Source organism: Morus notabilis, unplaced genomic scaffold, assembly GCF_000414095.1.
Source record: "Morus notabilis unplaced genomic scaffold, ASM41409v2 Scaffold353, whole genome shotgun sequence".
NCBI lineage: Eukaryota > Viridiplantae > Streptophyta > Magnoliopsida > Rosales > Moraceae > Morus > Morus notabilis.
Genome location: NW_010357109.1, coordinates 250,013 through 272,036, shown reverse-complemented (window position 1 = coordinate 272,036; position 22,024 = coordinate 250,013). Strand labels below are relative to the sequence as shown.

Here is a 22,024-nt window from a genome sequence, read left to right as displayed (position 1 = left end):
TTTTTATTGTAATAAAAATTAAATTTAAAATTTAAATCGATAAAATAAACGAACATAATGAACATCAATAACTTCAAAAAACCGTCATGCAAGAAAACTAAACATCATCAATCAAAAGGACGTCAACACTAAAATAATGAGAAATAGAAACGGCAAAAAGTCGTCAAAAGACATCAACCGGAGAAACCATGAACAAAAAGCAACATTATTTAAAATGGTATCACTCTATCACTCTACTATATAAGAAGAGTCGACGAGCTTTTTTTTAATTATATTTTTCATTTAAAAAATATAATTGTATTTTAAATGTTGTTCTTTTTTGTTCTTTTTTGTTCTTTTTTTAAAATATTGTATTTTTCATTGCTTCCTATTTTAAGTGTACTTCAACTATGTGCTTGCTTGCTTCTTTTTTTTTTTTAACTTTCAAGCTTTTTTTAATTATATTTTTTACCTTTTTTATTTTCTTTAATTGTATTTGAAATATTGTTTTTTCTTCTTCTTCTTTTTCAAATATTGTATTTTCTATTGTTTCCTATTATAATATTTTTACATTAATTTTCTCTTTAAACACCTCATTTACTTTTTTTCTGTCTCTTACTTTCTTAAATATTTTCACTTATCTATACTCTTTACTATATATCTATACTTATAGTAGAGAAGATGTACATATCTTTTTCACTTTTTTTGTTATTTTTATTTTCATAATATTATAATTTTGTTTAGGTTAAAATTAAAAACACATTAATTTTACACTGTAATGAGAACAAGTTTCATGAATATCATTTTTAATTTTGAAAAATAATTAGAAGTTGACTATATTTATTTAGGTTTATTATTATTAAAACATTATTGACATCTCTTTAAAAAAAATGTTTAGGATGTCATGTTTCAATTTGACTTAAAAAAAGTCAAATGATTTTCATATCTACTTATTTCTTTTTAGAGAAACAATTAAAAAAACATGTTTGTATTGAAACATTACTTATCATACTTAATAATTTTAAATAAATTTAAAAAAATGCAAATTGCAAATTGAAAAAAAAAAATGTTAATAACGGGATGTGCCTTAAGCTAGTTGTATAATAAACGACAAAAAAAATTTTAAAAAGAAAAAACGATTTAACCCACAAAACAACACAAATTGGAGACGACAAAAAAAAAAACCCGAAGAATGACACCAAATAAAACGATAGTTGTTAAAATCAAGGAAAACGATCACAATCTACAAATGACACTGATATCAACTGTGAAACGAAATGACGTAAAAACCAGATAAACATGAAAAGCAACATTATAAACTGAAAATAACATAATTTTGTTATAAGCGAAAATAACAACACTTGGAGAAGAGAATATCCCAGAAAAAACTATCAAAAAGAACAAAAAATGACAGAAATTTATAAAAACGACAATAACATCAAAAAAATAACATAAACAGTAAAGGCAACAAAATATATACACGAAATTGAAACACATGAATTTCCCTAAACAACATGAAATTAATAGCAGTGAAACCTAGATGACGACTATCAAAAGATAGACAGAAATTTGCAAAACGCCACAAAAAGACGAAACTAAACAAATGGTTGAATTTCCACTCAACCATGGAGGCTCTGCCAGACTGCCACTATATGCCAATATCCTTTGGTTATAACTATTAACTTCTAACAGTTTAGCCAAGAGTGTTGAAGGGAGTGTTGAAGGCGTATGCATATGCATGACATATATATATATATATATATATTATAAATATATGTTACCGTTATATAACCGTTATTTTGACTTAGAGGTGGAAAAAAAAATTTAGAAACAGTTGAATGGTTTGTTTTCAAATATGCTAATACAGGTAATGAGAAGATATGGCCATATAATTGCAAAACATTCCTGTCAATATCGACATCATAAATCTGATTGATGCCAATATAATAAGCATTTGCAAGTATTATAGCACTTAGGCCAGGAAATGCCTTTGAAGTATAAAATTAAGCTTTTAGGATGGATTGGTAAACTAACATGGTATCATAGCGGGAGGTCATGAATTTAAATCCCCGTAATTGCACCTTTATTTCAATTTAAATTGTCATCAGGTGTTGAGTCTTTAATATATCTCGGGTTTAAATATTCACATGTTAAGCTTTCTAATTAATTTACACACACGATTACCCATTATTCAGTCTACACACAAGGGGGAGTGTTAAAGTATAAAATTATATTTAGCTCATAGTTTAAACTTTTAGGATGGATTGGTAAATTAACAAATATTAAAAACCATTTAAATAGTTCTGGGTATTAACAAATACTAAAGACCATTTAATAGTTCTGGGTTTTCAATGAACACTCTTGCAAATAAAGAACTGCCAAAAAAGAGAGAGAGAAAATGACATATATGAGGTTATAAAGTACATATAAAAGGGGAAAAAAGTAAAGTACAAACTATATATTATATTTCATCCAAAAAAAAATAGAGAGAGGGGTTAATTATTTCTCGCAGTGTAATTTATTTTTGCCTCTTTTTTAATTTCCTGTAATACTATAGCTACGTAATACTAACACTGACGCCAGAATTGCTTGTTGGATTGCATAGGGCCTGATGAATTCATAGCTAGCAAGTCCAAAACGTGAAACTTTGGTAAGCACAGTATCAGAATCAGTCGATGCATCTTGAGCGCTTGCCTGTCACCATTTTCTTTCAGTTTAATGTGGCGAATACAAAAGCGATTACACAAAAGCAATTACACCCACTTAAAAACGTGACATGATATTATTTGAAGGACACGAAAAGTGAAATGCTTCTTCTAGATCATTAATGGGAAGTAAACAATATATACTATTGATACAAACATCCTTTTTATTTCAGTTTATAAGGTATATTTTTGTTTCTATTTTCTGGATTGTTATTTGCCATCTGAACCTTTTTATTTCTTTTTGTAAATTTTTTTAATAAATTTGAGGGATCTAATTTCAATTTTTTCCCAAAAGTATCCTTTAATTTAAGAATTATGTTTATCCTTAAAAAAAATACATTTAAGAAGTATGTTTCAATTACATCCCTCAACCTTTTTTTTGTGAAAAACATTAAAAAAAAAAGATGATTACTAAAATGCCCTTAATTAATAGGGCTAAGAATACTCTAAAAATTTTTTAAAAAAAATTAAAACCATATAAAAGAACTTTTTTTTTAAATAGAAAAGCATACCCATCACCCCAGCCATAATGTCTTCAAGAAAAATATAAAAATTTTCAAGAAAAATATAAAAATTTCTTAAAAATTTAGGATTATTCTTATCTTTTTGCTCTGCTTTCTGGTCCAAGTGCAGGAGGGATGAAACTGAAATAGGATTTTTAAATTCAAAAAACATATATAGTTTCTAAAAATAGAGGATTAAATTAAAAAAAAAATTAAAACTAGGACGTAGAGACTTATCATGAAAATAACAATTAACCCTAAACAATAATACAAAATTAATTACAAAGAAAGAAAGCTTACCCGGATGGAAATAGGCTTCTGTTGTCCGTATAATAAGGGATTTTGAGGACCTGCTTTTGCCATACAACCCCACTGGTAGGTTTAATATTTTATTGGTGGAACATTTAGAAGGAAAATAAGATTTTAATGTAACGTTACGTTTGGGCTTGTAACGACTAGTGGTAAGTGCTGGTATTACTGGAGTTGAAGAGTGAGAGATTGAGAGCTCCATGTGAACTAAACCAAACCAGAAAAATGAGATCAACAAAAAGTGCTATATTCTAAACAAATGGTTCAAGAGCTTCCAAATTTATAGTGGAGTGGTGGAAGAGATTGCTATTTATGGCAACTAACCTGCTTGTCTGCATGCATCTTCCATATTAATTATGGCAGTTGCCTAGTCTATAAGGTTAGTCCTCTTCGTTGATTTTGACTTTGACTGTGCCCGGCTTGGCACAAAACAATTTTTCACGTGAAGATTAATTATTAGAAGAATTTTTGGTGGAAGATAATTAATATTAAGATAGACAGTTGTTTGAAAGTTGCATGCACGTCCAAGAAGGATGGCTAAGGCGTTATGTGATAAGGTTAGGGTAATTCAAACCTTTTTGTTACACTATTTTTTCTTATAAAAATTTAAATCTCTTTTTAAATTTATACACCAATTGATATTGAGATTGTTTTGACAATGTGTTTGTGACATCTATCGGCGGAACTATTATGTTGAGGAGTGTGGGTGCCATTGAAAGCAAAAGGATTCCACCACCACCACTACCAAGTTTCAAAAGGAAAAATGACAATGAAAGCTTTTTATTTTTACTAATATTACAGTGAATCAATGATACCTACTTCACTGAGCTTAACTACAAGTTTGAGTCGGATCAAACGAGTTGGCCCGATACCTTTTTTTCTTGCCCGAGTTATCCGGACTATATAAAGACTCGACCAAAGTAAATGGGACTAGGTTGAGCCGAGGTTCTAGGACCAAAAATCTTTTTTATTTTGTTTTTAAAATGGGGAAAGGAGACAAATACCATGAGTTAAGATTTCTACCATTTTCTCTTAATTAATAACTTTTTAGTCAAATAATTATACTAACAAAAGTGTATTAATCAAGAATGAGGGGTAGAAATCCAGACCTATACACTCTTTAAGGATCATTACGCAATTTTCTCTTCTAATTTTCAGTGGCGAGAGATGTTTATACTCTTGAAACTGAATCTTTATTGTCATGCAAGTCTTCAGCGGATTGAAATTTAAGCCTTGGAACAACTTCTAATTTCTCGCCTTCCATATTGCCCCAAGAGCGCTTGATGAGATCTAATTGATGAGAAAGAGGAATTTCAAGTAGAGCTGCAACTTCTTTGTCGCTAAAGATGTCTCAGTACTCAATTCTCATTCCAGGTACCATCATGCTAAATTACTTCTGAGGCCATGTATAGCCTCACAGCTTCAGCATACTTCGTGGTAGTCTTAAAACCTTTGACCAACGGAACCCAATTGTTCTTTCCAAAACTTGATACATCTCCCATTACCTTTAGCACTAAGCAATATAAATAAACTCGCCTTTTGAATTATTACTTTTATGTCAATTTGGCCCCAATTTAAAAAACAAAAATAAAAATTGGGTGTGTTGGTGAGGGGAGGTGGTGGTGCTAAGTTAACACAAAATCAATAGTTCCAATGGACATTTATGAGATAACATATAGAGACATTTGGTTGACGGATTAGAACCATGTGATTAGAACTATTTTCGATTTACGTCTATTTTTTATGAGAGAAAATACTATAGCGAATCACGAACCATGATTCGAATCAGGGAACGAATCTAGGTACCAAAATCAAAATAATATTCCACCCCTTGAATTACATGTCGTAGTTAAAAATACTCCTTCATTTATAAAACTAACGAAATGATTATATGCGTTATTTATACTTTTATAACGGGAAAAAACTAAAAATACCACATAAATTGATAAAAAAAAATATCATTTACGTCACTCCATTAAAAAAAATAATTACCATTCAATTAATAAAGAGAAAATAAAAGTTCATGATGACGTTTATTTATTTAGAATGACATAAACCATATATTTGTATCTTTTATAAATAGTCCAAACCATTAATTTTAAGTCTACTTGCCTCTTAAATTATTATTTATTATTATTTTTATTTCAACTTGACCCTTTTTTTAATTTCTTAGGGGGTTACAAGTTAAAACAAAGATCAATAGTCCACGGTGGATATTTATGAAATAACATTAGTTAAAGTGGTGTTTTAAACCGCTTTTTTGAAAGGGACAAAATGAATTCTTTTTTAAATACATGGGAGATTCAGAAACAGAGTATAAAGTTTACGGCGATTCATGAAATTAACATTTTTTATTTTTTATTTTTTTTTGCTAAGGCAAATTAACATTTGATTTAATTTTGCAATCTACTACTCATGGTCATGGATTTTAAGCGGTTATTGTCCATTCAACCTTGTCCACGACCACGCACAACCATATATAGTCTCTTGACTCTCGCTCTCTCTCTCTCTCTGTTTTTCTTTGTGCCCACATGGAGCTCTCACTCTCTCCCTCTTCACTTCGAGGACCTTCTCTAATCCCCCATTGCAACGCCACCAAAACATTACCACTCAAGCCCACTTCAACCGAATTCTTTTACTTGACTCCTTCCAAATCCTTATTATTCTCCTCCAACAACTTTGGCCTCTCTGCCCAAAGCAGGTCCTTAAAACCTCTCTTAAACGCCCAACGGCTGCGAAATTCCATCCGGGTATTCTTCATTTCTTCGAAAATCTACGTTAGTTCTTTGATTTGATTGCCTTTCTCTGGTGGGTCGAATTGGTTTTTTATCTTCTGAGAAATTGGTGCTCTCTGTGGCCTTTTCTTTTTATCTGGGTATTTTTTTTATTGATTCGAAGTATTGAAATTTACATGAATAAAAACTCTTCTTTATGATATTACATCTATCCCACATTTCATTTCTCAAAACCAGAAATGAAAAAAAAAAAAAAGAAAAAAAAGAAAGAAGAAGAAATTATTTCGGTTAGAGCTGATATGCCGTTTTCTTGCTTTCAAGTGTCATTGTAAGCAATGTAACCTGGAAAAGAGTAAACTGTTGCTAATCATCTGTTGTGGTCTTTGTTTGCTTGTATTGGTGTTTTTCTTATTACATGGTTAGAACTTGGTATGTCCTTTGTTATAACATGCTGATTAGGCTCAATGGTGTATCATTGGCATTAAAATGGAAGTGTCTTTTGCTAGGCATGTGCTCAAGTTGGAGCTGCTGATGCCGGATCGGATCCGGTACTTAACAAAGTTTCGAGTTTTAGAGATGCTTGTTGGAGATTCCTAAGGCCCCATACAATAAGGGGAACTGCTCTAGGGTCGATGTGAGTAACGGTTACTTGCTTAAAAAATAAAAATAAGAAAAAAGGTTTTAAGTGTAACAGAATGTTCTTTCTTTTAGCCAATTCGTATAAATTGTCTTAAATTGTCTTTTCTCTTGTTTTGCAGTGCTTTGGTATCAAGAGCGTTGATTGAGAACCCAAATTTGATAAAGTGGTCTCTGCTGTTTAAGGCATTCTCTGGCCTGTTTGCTTTGATATGTGGGAATGGTTATATAGTAGGCATCAATCAGATTTACGATATCGGTATTGACAAGTACGCTGTGCAAGTATATACACATCATTGATCATTTCATTGCTTGTGTGAATATTTTTGGATAACAATAAGTGCAGTTGCCTAAATCTAAATAATTGTTCCGAGAACCGGAATAAGGTTTCTGCTGCATCATGTGGTTTAACCTTTTGTTCTTTTCATGTTGGCTAGTGCATGTACAGGGCATCTTTTACATCATGAGTAGCCATATTTGGTGCATATAACCATCGGCCTTAGAGACTTTGGATAATACATTTTTAATGGACTGCCTATTAGATATACTTATGTGAAGCGTAGTAGAATGGGGATTAGAAAGGGACTTGCGGGGTTATGTTAGTCACATGAAACAAGTGGGGTTTAATGGTAGTTAAGACAGTTAGAAGAGAGTTGTTAGTCTATAGTGGGGAATACTGAGAGTATGAAGTAGAGAGTGATTAAAAGGAAATCGGGAGGATTCGAATTGGTTGAGAAATTAGTTGTGGTTTTTTACTGGGAAAGTCTTGGTGATCCAAGAACGGGAGAGCTAGAAGTCTCTCGAAGAACTACTGCCCTTAGGTTCTGTAATAGCCCTGGGGCTTCATTTTTCATTCAATAAGTGATTCAATTAGTAATCTTTTTTGTATTAGTCCACTATTTCACCTTAGATTTTTTTTTTTTTTTTTCCTATCAATTTTTCTAGTCTTTGAATGAATGAAACAATATCTAGGTTTAGGATCTTGGCCATTTTGTTTATTGTTGTTGTTGTTGTTGTAACTTCCAATGCAAATATGTTGTCATAATTGGGTAATTTTTTTTGAGAATTCAAATTTAGAAATCCTATTTAGCTTCACTTGTTACATTCTTCCTTGCTTGAGAAGAAAGAAATAAAACAAAACAGAAAAAGAAGTAAATACTTTTTGATTTTGCATGTTGGCGAACAAAAATCTTGATAATGTTACGCCATATTTTTCCAATTAATCAATGCTGGCAAAAATAACTGAAATTCTTAGTCTTTATGTGTCATTTTCAGGGTAAACAAACCATATTTACCTATAGCGGCAGGAGATCTTTCAGTTAAATCAGCATGGTTGTTGGTGGTATTTTTTGCACTGGCTGGTCTGTTGATTGTTGGATTCAATTTTGGGCCATTCATTACATCGCTCTACTGTCTTGGTCTTTTTCTTGGGACCACCTATTCTGTTCCTCCGTTTAGATTGAAGAGATTTCCTGTTGCTGCATTTCTGATAATTGCTACGGTATTGTTATTTTCTTCGGATCCTCTAAATCCTGCAATGAAGTTATTTGGTATTTTTTATGTACTGTCACATTATAGATTTAGTGAGCTCTCGACAACTAAGTGGCTTGAAATTGACAATTTTCATAACAGATGAATTGATGATGCCATGTAACTGCCTTGCGAGGCACAAATTTGGGCAGAAAGTAGATAAAAGTTGATTACACAAGTTCTATATGTGTCAACAAGTAAATTCAATAGAAAGAAAAGAGGATACTAAAGTATTAGGCAAAACATTCACTGGGCAGGGCCATGGAAATCCATGTAAGAAAGGGGTAATCAATCAGCTAAATGGAAGGACCATTATTCGACTAAGTTTGAGATAGGAAAAGGACCACATACGTGATAGCACACGGAAGTGGAATATTTTGTTTTAAGAAACACTTTGGTGGCATTGAATGTCCTGTTCCTATTGTTGCATTGAGTGATTTGTTCTCATAGTGTTTTCCTTTTCTATTATCTTAAAATACTAACAAAAGCAACATTTGCAGGTGCGAGGCTTCCTTCTCAACTTCGGTGTATATTATGCCACGAGAGCTGCCCTTGGACTTACATTTGAGTGGAGGTGGGTTATGAGATCTTGTATACGTTGCTTAAGTAGTTAAGTCATGTCATACATAATCGTGTTGTTAGCTAATACACCCAAGTAGTAATCACGCATAACATTTCTATTCGGAAGGGAGATGAATCCACTTCAAACTCTATAATTAATGCTCCATTCTAAATTTCATAGTGAGGAAAACATGATTCTACAACTTAATTAATACAACTTACCAACTATTGCTCTGACTAGTTCTCAAGATATGGAGTTGGTCAATTATCATATCCGGTATAGGTGGCCTTGATATAGGCTAGGTAAGGTAAGATGTTTTATGTGTAGCTTCGACGTAAAAATTTGGTGAACAAAATATGATATCTTTTTGTATAACTTCGTCTACTGCACCTTGGAAATTGCCAATCCTAAGTTATCAAAATGTGGATATGATGTTAAGCACGATGGTTGGTTTTCAGTCTTTACCTTTGGTTCCAGAAATATGAGTCGTGAAGACCGCCAATCAAAACAATTAGAAGATGATTTGAAATTTTCTTTAACACTTATGTATTTGATTATCCAATTCTTTATTACCATACAACTTTCGGTATTTTGCGTGCATACACATTCATAATGTTGATGGAAATCTAATGTTTGGATTTCAATTTGACCTGCAGCTCTCCCGTTGCTTTCATCACTACCTTTGTGACATTGTTTGCTCTGGTCATTGCCATCACAAAAGATCTTCCAGATGTAGAGGGAGACCGCAAGTAAGTCCCAATGTGCATGTGTCAGTTTTAACTTGTGATTGTATTGGAAGAGACAATTAAGATTTCAAATTTTGTCTTTTCATTATGATTGTAGTGGATTTATGTATATTAAAGTCTCCAGACATTTTAGCATGCATCTTTAAATCCATCTTTTCAGAACCCAAGATTCAGTTTACGATTTAATATTATTTTAAATAATCATCCCTGCAGGTTTAAGATATCAACCTTTGCAACAAAACTTGGAGTGAGAAACATCGCATTCCTTGGTTCCGGGCTTCTTCTGCTAAATTATGTTGGTGCTATAGCAGCTGCAATTTACATGCCACAAGTAAGCATGCTTCCCCTTAAAGCTTTTTTTCACATTTTTTTTTGCAATGTTAAGATATATGTACATACTTCTATTTGAGTATTTTCTTCTATGAAATAGAGCTAAAAGAGTTTAAAAAGTCCTCTTCATTTCTTGTTTGCAGGCTTTCAAGCGTAACTTAATGTTGCCCATTCACGCAGCCCTGGCATTATGCTTAATCTTCCAGGTTTGTCATATAGCCTGTTGTTTCGCGGGTTTCAACGACAGTTCAAATCTTTTTGCTACCGAACGAGCAGCTAGTTATCACGTGTAGTGAGTATCTCTATTGGTTTTCGGACCAATTTGAGATTGAAATATGAACACAGTTTAAATAAATCTGTCTTGCTTTATTAATCGAAAGAAAGTTCACTTAAATAGACTAGGGCTTGAATACCGAGTCCATTATCTTCTCTAAGATAATCTATCCTATTTGAATTCAAATACTAATTGATAATTCCTAATCTAAATAACCGGAAATAATAAACTAAATAATAAAGATAACTATTTAACTTATTCAACCTATCGCTAAAAGATCTTATCTGCTAACACTCCCCCTCAAGCTTGGCAATAAGCCTAAGCTTGCCTACAAAATACTCGAACGTTGGTCCAGAAAGTCCTTTGGTGAGTATGTTCGCAACTTGTTGTCCTGTAGGAATGTACTCAATGCTGATGATTCCCTTCTCTAGCTTTTCAGTAATATAGTGTCTATCCGCCTCCACATGTTTGGTTCTATCATGATGGACTGGGTTGTGTGCTATATTGATAGTAGCCTTGTTATCACAGTAGAGCTGCATAGGAAACTGACAACTAATCTTCCACTCTTCTAGCAACCGTTTCAACCCAATGGCTTCGCAGATGCCATGAGCCATGGCTCTGTATTCAGCTTCAGCGCTGCTTCTTGCTACTACGGACTGTTTTTTACTGTGCCAAGTCACCAAGTTCCCCCAAAGGCGTGTGCAATATCCGGATGTTGATTTCCTATCTTCGAGAGATCCAACCCAATCGGCATCAGTGAAGATTTCCACTCTCCTGTTTTCTTCTTTTCCAAAAAATAATCCTCTTCCCGGAGTTTTTTTTAGATATCTCAATATCCAATAAATAGCTTCGAAGTGTCCTTGGCGCGGTGAATGCATTTGTTGGCTTACCACACTAACTGCAAAGGCGATTTCTGGTCTTGTATGTGAGAGGTATATCAGTTTTCCCACTAGCCATTGATATCTTTCTCTATCAGCCATCTCTCCACCAATTGCTTTTGCCTTGCCTCCTTGTTCAATTGGAGTTTCTATCGGTTTGCACCCCAGCATACCCGTTTCTTGCAATAGGTCTAGTGTATACTTCTTTTGTGATATGGAGATCCCACTTTTGCTTCTTGCAACTTCCATTCCCAAGAAATATCTCAGCGTACCAAGATCTTTAACTGCAAACTCTTCAGCCATCAACCTTTTAATTCTCGTCATTTCTTCAAAGTTGTCCCCAATAAGTATTATATCATCTACATATACTATTAGGACGGGGAGCTTTCCATCTGATGAGTGCTTAACAAACAACGTGTGATCGGTTTGTCCTTGTGAGTATCTATGGCTTTTGATCACCTTTGAAAATCTATCAAACCATGCGCGCAGAGACTATTTCAGTCCATATAGCGATTTCTTCAGCTTGCACACCATCTTGTTTCTCTTACCCTCTCCAAACCCGGGTGGTAGGCTCATATACACTTCTTCCTCCAATTCACCATTTAAAAAGGCATTCTTCACGTCAAGTTGAACCAGAGGCCAATCTAGATTTGCCGCTAATGATAGGAGGACTCTTATTGTGTTGAACTTTGCAACTGGGGCAAATGTCTTAGTGTAATCGATTCCATAGGTTTGTGTAAAACCTTTTGTAACGAGCCGTGCTTTGTTCCTTTCTATTGATCCATCCGGCTTGAATTTGACAGTGAATACCCATTTGCATCCGACCACACTCTTGCCTTGTGGTAGTTCAACCACACTCCATGTGTTATTTTTCTCGAGCACTTGCATCTCTTCAAGTACTGCGTTTTTCCATTCAGGAACAGCTAGAGCTTCTTCTATTGACTTGGGAATATTGACACTAGACAACTTTGTGGTGAAGGCACGGAAACGTGGAGACAAACTATCATATGACACAAATTTGGATATGGGATGTTGTGTACATGTTCTAACACCTTTCCTATGGGCAATTGGTATATCTAGCGTTTCACAAGTGTCTTCGGAATTACCTGGATCTGAGGAAGTAGTTCCTAGCATTGGTTCGGATTCTGGACAGTGCATGGTGTTCATGAGGGGCATGTTTCCTTGAGAATGTTTTTTTTCGAGAGTAAACACGTAGCACTTGTTGATTTGGTCCACTGAGGTCTCTTCCTGTTTTCGTTTCACGAACCGGTACTTGTGTTTGCTGTGGCATATTTTCAGAGGGTGGTATGATGTTGGAAGTGGTAAAATCGGGTGTGGTGGGTGTAGTTGCAACTGTTTCAGTTGCAGTCTCGGGCAGTGAGGTTATAGACATAGGTGGAGTTTCGGATATAGGCAGGGCAATGGTGTCCCAATCCCATTTATGAGCTTCTTGATCATGATTCTCCCCTTGAAGCGAATTGGGGGAATAATATGGCATGTCTTCGAAGAAGGTGACATCACGTGAGATAAACATTTTCTTTTGCTTTGGGCAGTAGCATCAGTATCCTTTATGGGTAGGAGAATAGCCGAGAAAGATAGTCTTAATTGCTCGAGGGTCAAGTTTGGTTCGGTTTTGGGGATGAATATGGACAAAAGTAGTGCAACCAAACGTCTTGAGCGGAAGGTTATTTATGTTTTTAAGATGTGGATAGGTCTTTGTGAGCTGGGATAATGGGGAATGGAATTTTAAGGTGCAGGTAGGTAGGCGGTTTATGAGAAATGCAGCAGTTAAGATAGCATCTCCCCATAGGTATTTGGGAACATTCGTTGTAAACATGAGTGTGCGAGCTACTTCTAATAAGTGCCTGTTTTTCCTTTCCGATACTCCGTTTTGCTGCGGGGTATCAACACATGAACTTTGATGAATGATTCCTTGTTGTAGCAAGTACTCTCCCAAGATAGACTGAAAGTATTCTCTCCTGTTATCTGTTCTCAATACACATACCTTTTTCTGAAACTGGGTTTGGATCATGTTATTGAAATTTCGTAACACTTGGCAGGTTTCTGATTTTTCTCGAAGAAGGTATACCCAAGTTGTTCGTGTGTGATCATCAATAAACGTCACAAACCATCTTTTTCCATTTGTGGTGGTAATTCTTGATGTTCCCCAGATATCACTATGAATTAAAGCAAATGGGCTAGAGGGCATATAAGGTTTGGGAGAAAATGGTACCCGGGTGTGTTTCGGATATTGACAAATATCACAATGAAAAGAAACAGTACTTTTATTCTTAAATAAGGGTGGTAATAAATGTTTTAAATATAAAAAATTAGGGTGGCCAAGTCTATAATGTCACAACATTATTTTCCTATTACTAGAAACAGAAACTGATGAAACTCTAGATGCAAATGCTTGTTGACTCTCACTCTCTATGTCCTCGAGGTAACAGAGCCCCTTATGAACTCTAGCACTGCCAATCGTCTTCCCCGATGATAGGTCCTGAAAATAACATTTAGAAGGGTGAAAAATAGCAACACAGTTATTGTCACGAGTGAGTTTACTTATGGATAACAAATTGCATCTTAAGGTAGGAACATGAAGAACCGACTCAAGTGTTAAGTCTTTGGATACTTAAATTGACCCTATTCCGGCAACCGAAGATAAGGATCCATCTGCAATTTTTACTTTAACAAGACTATGACTAGGGGTATAAAAGAGAAAAAAATCAGAGACACCTGTCATGTGGTCGGAGGCACTAGAATCAATGATCCATGGTTCCTTAGAGTGGAAGGTAGACTTAATGGATGAGTGAAAGTTACCAATTTGGGCTACAGAACAGGATCCGGGATTTGGAGTTGACGAGGATGAGGCAAGTGATTGATTGAGGAGGCGATAGAGTTGCTCAATCTGTTCTTTGCTAAATGGAAGGGATTTCTGGTTTTCTGTTGCTGCTCTTTTGTCTTGGTTTGATTGAGTTTGAAGCGCTCGTCCTTCATTCTGTCTTCGGGGAACCCAATTTGCGGGTTTACCATGAATTTTCCAGCATGTGTCACGTGTATGTCCTTGTCGATTACAATGGTCACACCACATTCGTTCTCCTCGCCGTGGGTTTCTAGACTCACTGTTGTTCCTTATTGGTTGTGCAATATTCCTGATTGCCAGAGCCGAGCTCTCTGTTGATGCTCCACCGGATGTTTCTTCCTTTGACAACATGACCTTCCGGCGATTCTTTTCTCTACGAACCACGGCAAAGGCTTCTTCGGTTGTTGGGAATGGCATTCTGCTTAAAACACGGCCCCTGACTTCGTTAAGATCTCGATTCAATCCTACAAGAAAATCAAATACCCGTTCTTTTTCAAGAATCTATCTCTGCTTTACATTGCACGTAGGACAAACCGAATCTTCTTCCAGAAAAAGATCCAATTCCTGCCAATTGTCTTGCAGATCGGTGAAGTACTCGGTAACCGATTTGGTTCCTTGCTTCATCTCCTTCAGTTTTGTGCGAATTTCAAAAACCTGTGAGGCATTGCCAAGATCGGAATATGTTCTTTTTTGCAGTATCCCATAAGTCTTTAGCAGTAGGAAGAAAGAGATATCGGCGGCTGATCATGGGCTCCATGGAGTTGATAAGCCATGCGTGTACAATCGAGTTTTCGGCAAACCACTTTTTGTATGTAGAGTCGGTCGGTGCTGGAGCTTTAGCTTCACCAGTGATGTATTTGAATTTTCCCCTACCACAGATCACAATTTTTACTGATTGAGACCATTGAAGATAATTTTTTCCATTGAGTTTGTGAGCCGTAATTTGGAGAGAGTTATTGTCTCCACCTTGAAACGCCATGACGGACTGATCGGCGTGAGTTTTATCGGAGTTTTTTTATTTGGAATCATCTCCACGTGAGGACCCCATCATGGCTGTTTTTGCCATTGAAATATTCAGAGTTCAATGCTCTGATACCATGAACGCAGTTTAAATAAATCTGCCTTACTTTATTAATCGAAAGAAAGTTCACTTAAATAGACTAGGGCTTGAATACCGAGTCCATTATCTTCTCTAAGATAATCTATCCTATTTGAATTCAAATACTAATTGATAATTCCTAATCTAAATTACCGGAAATAATAAACTAAATAATAAAGATAACTATTTGACTTATTCAACCTATCTCTAAAAAATCTTATCTGCTAACAAAATATAAGACTCTGCGGTCCCATATCATAACCTGAGTTTCACCGTTGGCATGTGAATTTGCAATTGGTTGATAAGAATGCTTTATTGTTAAAACTCACGGTTGTCTTTCCTTGTGTACTTTCAGGCCTGGGTGTTGGAGCAAGCAAATTACACCAAGGTAATACAGCATCATGTTTTATGAATAATATCAATGCTCTTTTTTGTTTAATTTGACAGAATAGTAGTGGTGCCATCCGACTCAATAAAACTAAATATCATAAAGTTAAAAATAAACTTAGAAGAACAAAATATATATATATATATATATATTAATAGTTACTCCAATATTTATCCATAAATAGATGTCATTGTTTTAGCCGTAAGATATTAATCCGACGGTTGTAATAAATTAGATAGTTGACAAAACATTTATGAGAATTAATTAAATTAGATTTTTATCATGTCACGTCATCAAATTTTCATAATTGATGGGTACTCACGATTGGAACGTAACCATTAAAAACTCATCTTTATATATATATATATATATATATATTAAGTTAACAACAACAGCAACAAGAAGCCTTAATCTCAATTTAATTGGGGTCAGCTATATGGATTTTACTTTTTCACGCACCTCTGTTCGAAATTAGACTTTCCTAAATGCCTAGATCTAGAATGTCTTTCCTGACTACTTCGGTCCACGTAATTCTTGCTCTACCCGTCCCTCTCCTAGTATTAGGTATAAGAATGTCCTCCCAAGCATGAACTGGTGCTTCTAGCGGTCTTCGTTAGACATGCCCGTACCACCTCAAGCGGCCCTCGCGCACCTTATCTTCTATTGGTGCTACACCTACTTTTCTACGAATAACTTCATTCCTTATGCGATCCATTCTTGTTTGGCCACTCATCCATCTTAATATACACATTTCTGCTACACTCATCTTACATGTATGTTGTCTCTTAATGGCCCAACATTCACTATCATATAACATAGTTAGGATGATTGCAGTCCTATAGAACTTTTCTTTCAACTTAATAGGCATTTTGCCATCACATAAAACTCCCGTAGCATTCTTCCACTTAACCCACCATGCCTTAATCCTATGTTGAATATCTTCTTCTATATCTCTTTCGTACTGCACTATAGACCTAAGGTACCTCAACTTTCTAGAAGCTCCAATCTCCACCCCATCTAAAGAAATTCCATCACTTTGATTACTTGAGTTACTAAACCTAAAGTGCATGTATTCAGTTTTCGTCTTACTTAAATCTCTTCGTTTCGAGAGTCTGTCTCCACAGTTCTAACTTACAGTTAACTCATTCCCTATGTTCATCCATAAAACTATATCATGCGCAAAAAGCATACACCAAGGAACTCTATCTTGAATTTCTCTTGTCAGCTCATCCATCACGATGGTGAAAAGATAAGGACTAAAAGCAGATCCTTGATGAAGGCCGATCCAAATGGGGAACTCTGCCGTGTAGCCTCCAGCAGTTCTCACACTCGTGACCACCCCATCGTACATGTCCTTAATTACTTTAATATACCTCACATGTACTCCTCTCTTTTCTAGCACCCACCATAAAACTCCCATCGGTACCCTATCATCTGCCTTTTCTAAATCTATAAAGATCATATGTAAGTCCGTCTTGGCTTCTCTGTACCTTTCCATTAGCATCTTAAGAAGAAAAATGGCTTATGTGGTTGATCTGCCTGGCATGAAGCTAAATTGGTTATCTGAGATGGTAGTTGTGGCCCTTAATCTCCGTTCATCAACTCTCTCCAAAAGTTTCATAGTGTGACTTATTAACTTTATGCCCCTATAATTGTTACAATTCAATACATCTCCTTTATTCTTGAAGATGGGGACAATAATACTTTTTCTCTACGCATCAAGCATGTGCTCTTTTTTTAGTATCTCATTAAAAAGCTTAATGAGTCATACAATTCTAACATCTCCTAACGCCATCCAAACCCCTATTGGAATATCATCTGGCCCACATGTCTTCTCCTTTTTCATTTTCTGTAGTGCAGTTTTAACTTCCGAGACTCTGATTCCTCTTATATACATCACATAAGGTTCTCCTTGTGACCTAAGATCGTCAAACTCTAACGCATGATCATCATTATAAAGCTTCTTAAAGTAACTCATCCACCTTTCCCTAATGTCTTTATCTTTTGTCAGAACCTGATCTGTATCATCATTAACACACCTCACTTAATTTAAGTTCCGACACTCCATTTCTCTTATCTTAGTTTATATATATCATTCTCTCCTTTTCTAGTCTCAAGTTTCCTATATACCTCATCTAAGTTAACAAGAACTATAATTTTGATATTGATTTTGAGTTTGTTTGTGTGGTACAGGATGCAATTGCAGGTTTCTACCGATTCATATGGAATCTCTTCTATGCAGAGTATATTATATTTCCTTTCATATAGCAAAATAAACCTTAACTGTCTTGATCCTATACTGGAGAGAGTGAGAGAAATGTGTACAACGTTAACGAATTGTAGGTATTGCAGTTAATGTGAGGAGAATATTTTGTTATACTGTATGTAAATATTGCGGTAAATAATCAAAATGATTCTTGTTCTTCTCTTTCCACTTTTCAACAGTAAATATTATTGTAATTAACTCTCCATATTATTTCTACAATTTACAGTTTTAAATTCATTTTTTTTTGAAGAAATCTTTGTTAAGAATCTAATTATTGATTAAGGAAAGCATGTCGTTTTTCATTAAAAACGACGTGTGGTTTACTGGCAGCCAAATGAACGACAATCAAGAAACTTGCACGCGCAAATTAAAATAAAAACGACACGTCTTTTGAAGTTGAAGTAATAACATACATACTGAATTGGACACAAACCTTCCTCGGAAAAAGAAAAAAAAAATCGACAAAGCGACGTGTAGTTTTCTTGTATTAAAAAAAAAGAAAGAAAAAGAAAAACAGAGATGTTACTTGTAATAGATACTAATATTACTTGTAAAACAATGACGAGGACAACATAATATTACTTGTAATAAGTACTAATTATCTACAGATTGCCTTTCAACTCGAAATAATATGATTTTAAAGAACAAAAACATTGAAACTGACTCTTCTTTCTTTCTTTTCAATTATTCTATGGAAAGAGGGCAGTCAGTAGTAAAACAAGAAAATACCCTCTTCGGTTCTCATTCCTATTTTATCACAAAAAAAGCTACAAGCTTTAGAACTAAAAAAGAATCAAAGAATGGTATAGAAAAAGGACAACCATTTCCCTTTAGTGCCTTTTTATATCCCCACGTGATATAGTACTAGTCATTGATCTATTGTCGTGTCCTGTCTGAGGACATGAAATTGCATTATGTATTAGTTGTGTCTCTACCTAAAGAAGTTGGAGTCATCAAGACCTTTTGGTAGAACCGAGACGGGTTCCTAGGAGATGAACTAGAGCCCCTTGATCTAGGAGACAAGTTTGCTTGTTCCAAAACTCTGAACTGAAGCTCTGAAGGGTAATCCCTCATACAACCAATCCTCGGGCCAGCCCCGGTTGACCATCTGGTCGATAAATGCTGAGCCAACTGATATGACTTCATTCCCTTGTGTGAATCTATCCTCTGAATAATCTTTTCCTTCGGGATCATTGGCTTCTTGTCCTCCTCTTCTTGATCTTCGTCGTCAAACAAGTTCCACTTCGGAAACATGAAATCTTCCTCTGTCAGGAATGACTCTTCAGCTGTCTCGTAACCGTCTTCTGAAATAGAGTCCTGACGGTGATCCCCGTGGCCACTTGACTGGAGTGATTCCTTGTTGACAATGTCAACAACAAGATGGTTTCGTTCTGGTATTTCGAGTTTGGTTAACTTTGAGCATAAAACTCTTGGCAACCTTGGGATGACTGGATTTGTATTCGCTGCAGCATCAGAGTCCTGCTGGCCCAAGCTTTCGGTATTTTCTGTTGCGGCATCCTTAGTTGAAGCTGCTTTGGATAGACTGCTTCGGATGCTGGCGTCGAAGCTCTTTTTGGAGAATAAGCCAGTGGTTTCCTCATCACTTGGGCTTTTCTGGTGATAACCATAGGAGAATAACTTTTAGTGATTTAAATTCGTCTTATGACATTGGTCTATCTTAAACATATGGAGAAGAAAAGACAATGGCTTTTGGCTAGCTACTAGAAAGCATTTTTGTTCACTGACATGTTAGGATCTTGAATCCACAAAACAATCATTATATTAAACATGGGATTCTCTCATTTTTGGCTAGTTATGTTTCATCTGTCTTGTCATCTAATACAAGAAAACTGCATTTTAAATTGTAGCATAATATGGAAACCATCTTGAAATTACAAGAGTACAAAATGTATACCTTTACGTTAGTAAGATCTACGTTGTGCTCCGTGAGGAATGACATAAATTCCTGAAAATTTTCTTCAGTTGGGAGATAATGCCCGCTGTGTGGCCAAACTGCCTATAAAATTAGAAACAAAAGTAACATGTCAGTGTGAAAAAGATCAATATTTAACAGACATTAAGTATTCGATCTACAGTAACATCACGAGTTTTTTTTGGTCGTATCTACCTTTAGAATACCATCTTCCACTATTAATCTTCCAGCAGACAAGGTAGCCCCGCCCGCCAAGAAGCTTGAATGTTGAAATGTGCCTTTGTTCTTCATCCCAACATACAAGGTCTTTGATGTGCTAAGAACAAATATCCACTTAGCATCTTTGGGTCCTTCTTTTGTATCAAGAAGTTCCCCGCTCTTCTTGTACATAAATTTGCCCTCCTGTACTGAAACTTCATATGCCTCTCTTTCTGTCTGCATAATGAAGTAACAAGCTCAACATTTTGTTTCGTTATTTTTACAAGGAGCTTATTCAAACATAAAAAGGATGGATAACAAGGGAAAATTTGGCGTACTGGCCCGAGATACTTGATGCACTGCTGTTGAAGCTTCGATCGGGGGCATATATCTAAATTAACTTCTTTCCCTTCTCCTATATCGAGCCTGCAATTCAGAAGTCCTATTATTCTTCAGTATTTTAGTAGTCAAAGCAAAAGAGAATTTGATAATAAAATGTGTGATTTCCCCAAGTAATCCCACCAATAGAAAAACGGCTGTTTACTCTGACAGTGAAGCCATTTAGCATAGTAAAATTGAAGATTATGGCCATAGCGATGTCGAGGATCTATCTATTGACAAGAAGGAATAACATTAGGAAGATGCCACGAGGAAAATCTAATAGTCAGTTTCAAATGTTATAGTTTGACAATGATAATACTTACTGCCTCAAGCCAATGCTGTAAAGCGAGTTTACGAGCCTTTTCATCCTTCGACAAGCCTTTTCCTACCTGCAGAAGCAGTAAAGAACCACCAACTTAGAACCAAAGCATAGCAATATTAGCTTAAGTGCGTGTAAAATGGCCTTATTCTTACCTTGGCAGCTCTGGTCCTCGCTCTTGACCAACGCGAAATTGCAGTCTCGGGCTTCTCAATATCGAAGAATGATATTGAGCTCCGCTTTAGTTCTGCAAAATCTAGCAGCTTCCACCTACACGGTGAGTTACAAGCACAAAAAAACGTTACAACATGCTTCAGAAGACACCAAAACAAACATAAAACTGTTCAATTCTTCTCATGATCCTCGTCGAAAAAATAAAATCCATATTAGAATTGGTCATGAAAAGTAAATAATACAAACCATCTTTGTTCGACCATAACTGCACAATCCGCTAGCCGTCTCCTAGTCCTGAAACTTTTGTACACCTTTTGCAGCTTCAATGCTGCATGGTTTCTCTGATTTCCCGCCTCGGGCTCTGGTGGAATCGATTTCTCTTCGGACAAGGCATCTGATCTGGGCAATTTTTCTCCGAAATCCCGGATCTTCTTCGAACTTGCTCCTCTACCAAACACATTGTTCTCCATAGTTGCTGTGGGAGTTTTGAAAGACAACATTCTCTCCAGTTCCTTCCTCTTCAAGCTAAGTGACCGTTCGAATACAAACTTGGCTGAACCATAAGATTTCAATATAGTCGTTGCTGGTTCCGACTCTCGGCCATTGAAGCTGACTGACCTTAATAGGCTCTTGGCCTCTCCTCCCCCAAAATTGATCGACTTAAATATAAAATTTTCAAAGCGACTATCCAAATCATTAAAATCTCCAAAAGGACATGAAAACAATGTTCCCATTTGACTAAAATGGGATATCTTAGTTGTGTCTCTGTAGTCCCAAGACCTCAATAGAATGGGGCCTCAGAAACCTGTTAAAAATTGAACACAAATATAAGACCTAAAAGACATCATCATTAATGGAGATTTTACTTGCATTACATGGAGAGGCGATGTTCTTTCAAATCATGGGCAGGTAAGGAAAAAAAATACCAAAAAAAAAAAAAAAAACCAAATAAAAAACCCAAATAAAAAGCTTGAATATTTGCTTACAAACCAAGGTCAAACACATTAAAGGCAGTACATTTGACCGAAAGCCAACATATGCGTTTCCAAGCTACATTGTAATCACAACAAAAGAAAGGAAAAATTAGCAACACTTTACCTTAAAAAAACTTTCGCACAAGAACACCATGACCCACAAGAAAACATTGTATGAAACGTCCAAAAAAAAATTCTTCTTTAAAAAAAAAAAAAAAGATGTGGGGTATGTAAATGTAATA

General features: G+C 35.4%; 2 protein-coding genes across 3 annotated transcripts; one reads left to right on the top strand and one right to left on the bottom strand.

The window, feature by feature from the left end:
• The first annotated feature begins 5,997 nt into the window (after positions 1-5,997).
• Positions 5,998-17,935, top strand: LOC21397213 (homogentisate solanesyltransferase, chloroplastic). Of its 2 annotated transcripts, none has more exons than XM_024165845.1 (10): positions 5,998-6,246; positions 6,738-6,865; positions 6,990-7,136; positions 8,143-8,368; positions 8,898-8,971; positions 9,616-9,708; positions 9,919-10,036; positions 10,179-10,241; positions 15,505-15,537; positions 17,731-17,935. In XM_024165845.1, exons 1-10 carry the CDS (start codon positions 6,028-6,030, stop codon positions 17,803-17,805), a joined length of 1,176 nt encoding a protein of 391 aa, XP_024021613.1. In that variant the 5' UTR covers positions 5,998-6,027; the 3' UTR covers positions 17,806-17,935. The 2 variants fall into 2 exon arrangements, with proteins under 2 accessions (XP_024021613.1, XP_024021611.1); XM_024165843.1 differs by having other exon boundaries at positions 6,990-7,149; positions 8,123-8,368.
• Positions 17,936-18,644: 709 nt separating this feature from the next.
• Positions 18,645-21,585, bottom strand: LOC21397212 (IQ domain-containing protein IQM6). Its single transcript, XM_024165860.1, has 8 exons — positions 21,055-21,585; positions 20,790-20,904; positions 20,639-20,704; positions 20,457-20,545; positions 20,273-20,360; positions 19,932-20,171; positions 19,719-19,820; positions 18,645-19,417 (listed from the first exon to the last, which is right to left on the bottom strand). The coding sequence occupies exons 1-8, from the start codon at positions 21,540-21,542 to the stop codon at positions 18,716-18,718; spliced, it is 1,890 nt and encodes a 629-aa protein (XP_024021628.1). The 5' UTR covers positions 21,543-21,585; the 3' UTR covers positions 18,645-18,715.
• Between the last annotated feature and the right edge of the window lie 439 nt (positions 21,586-22,024).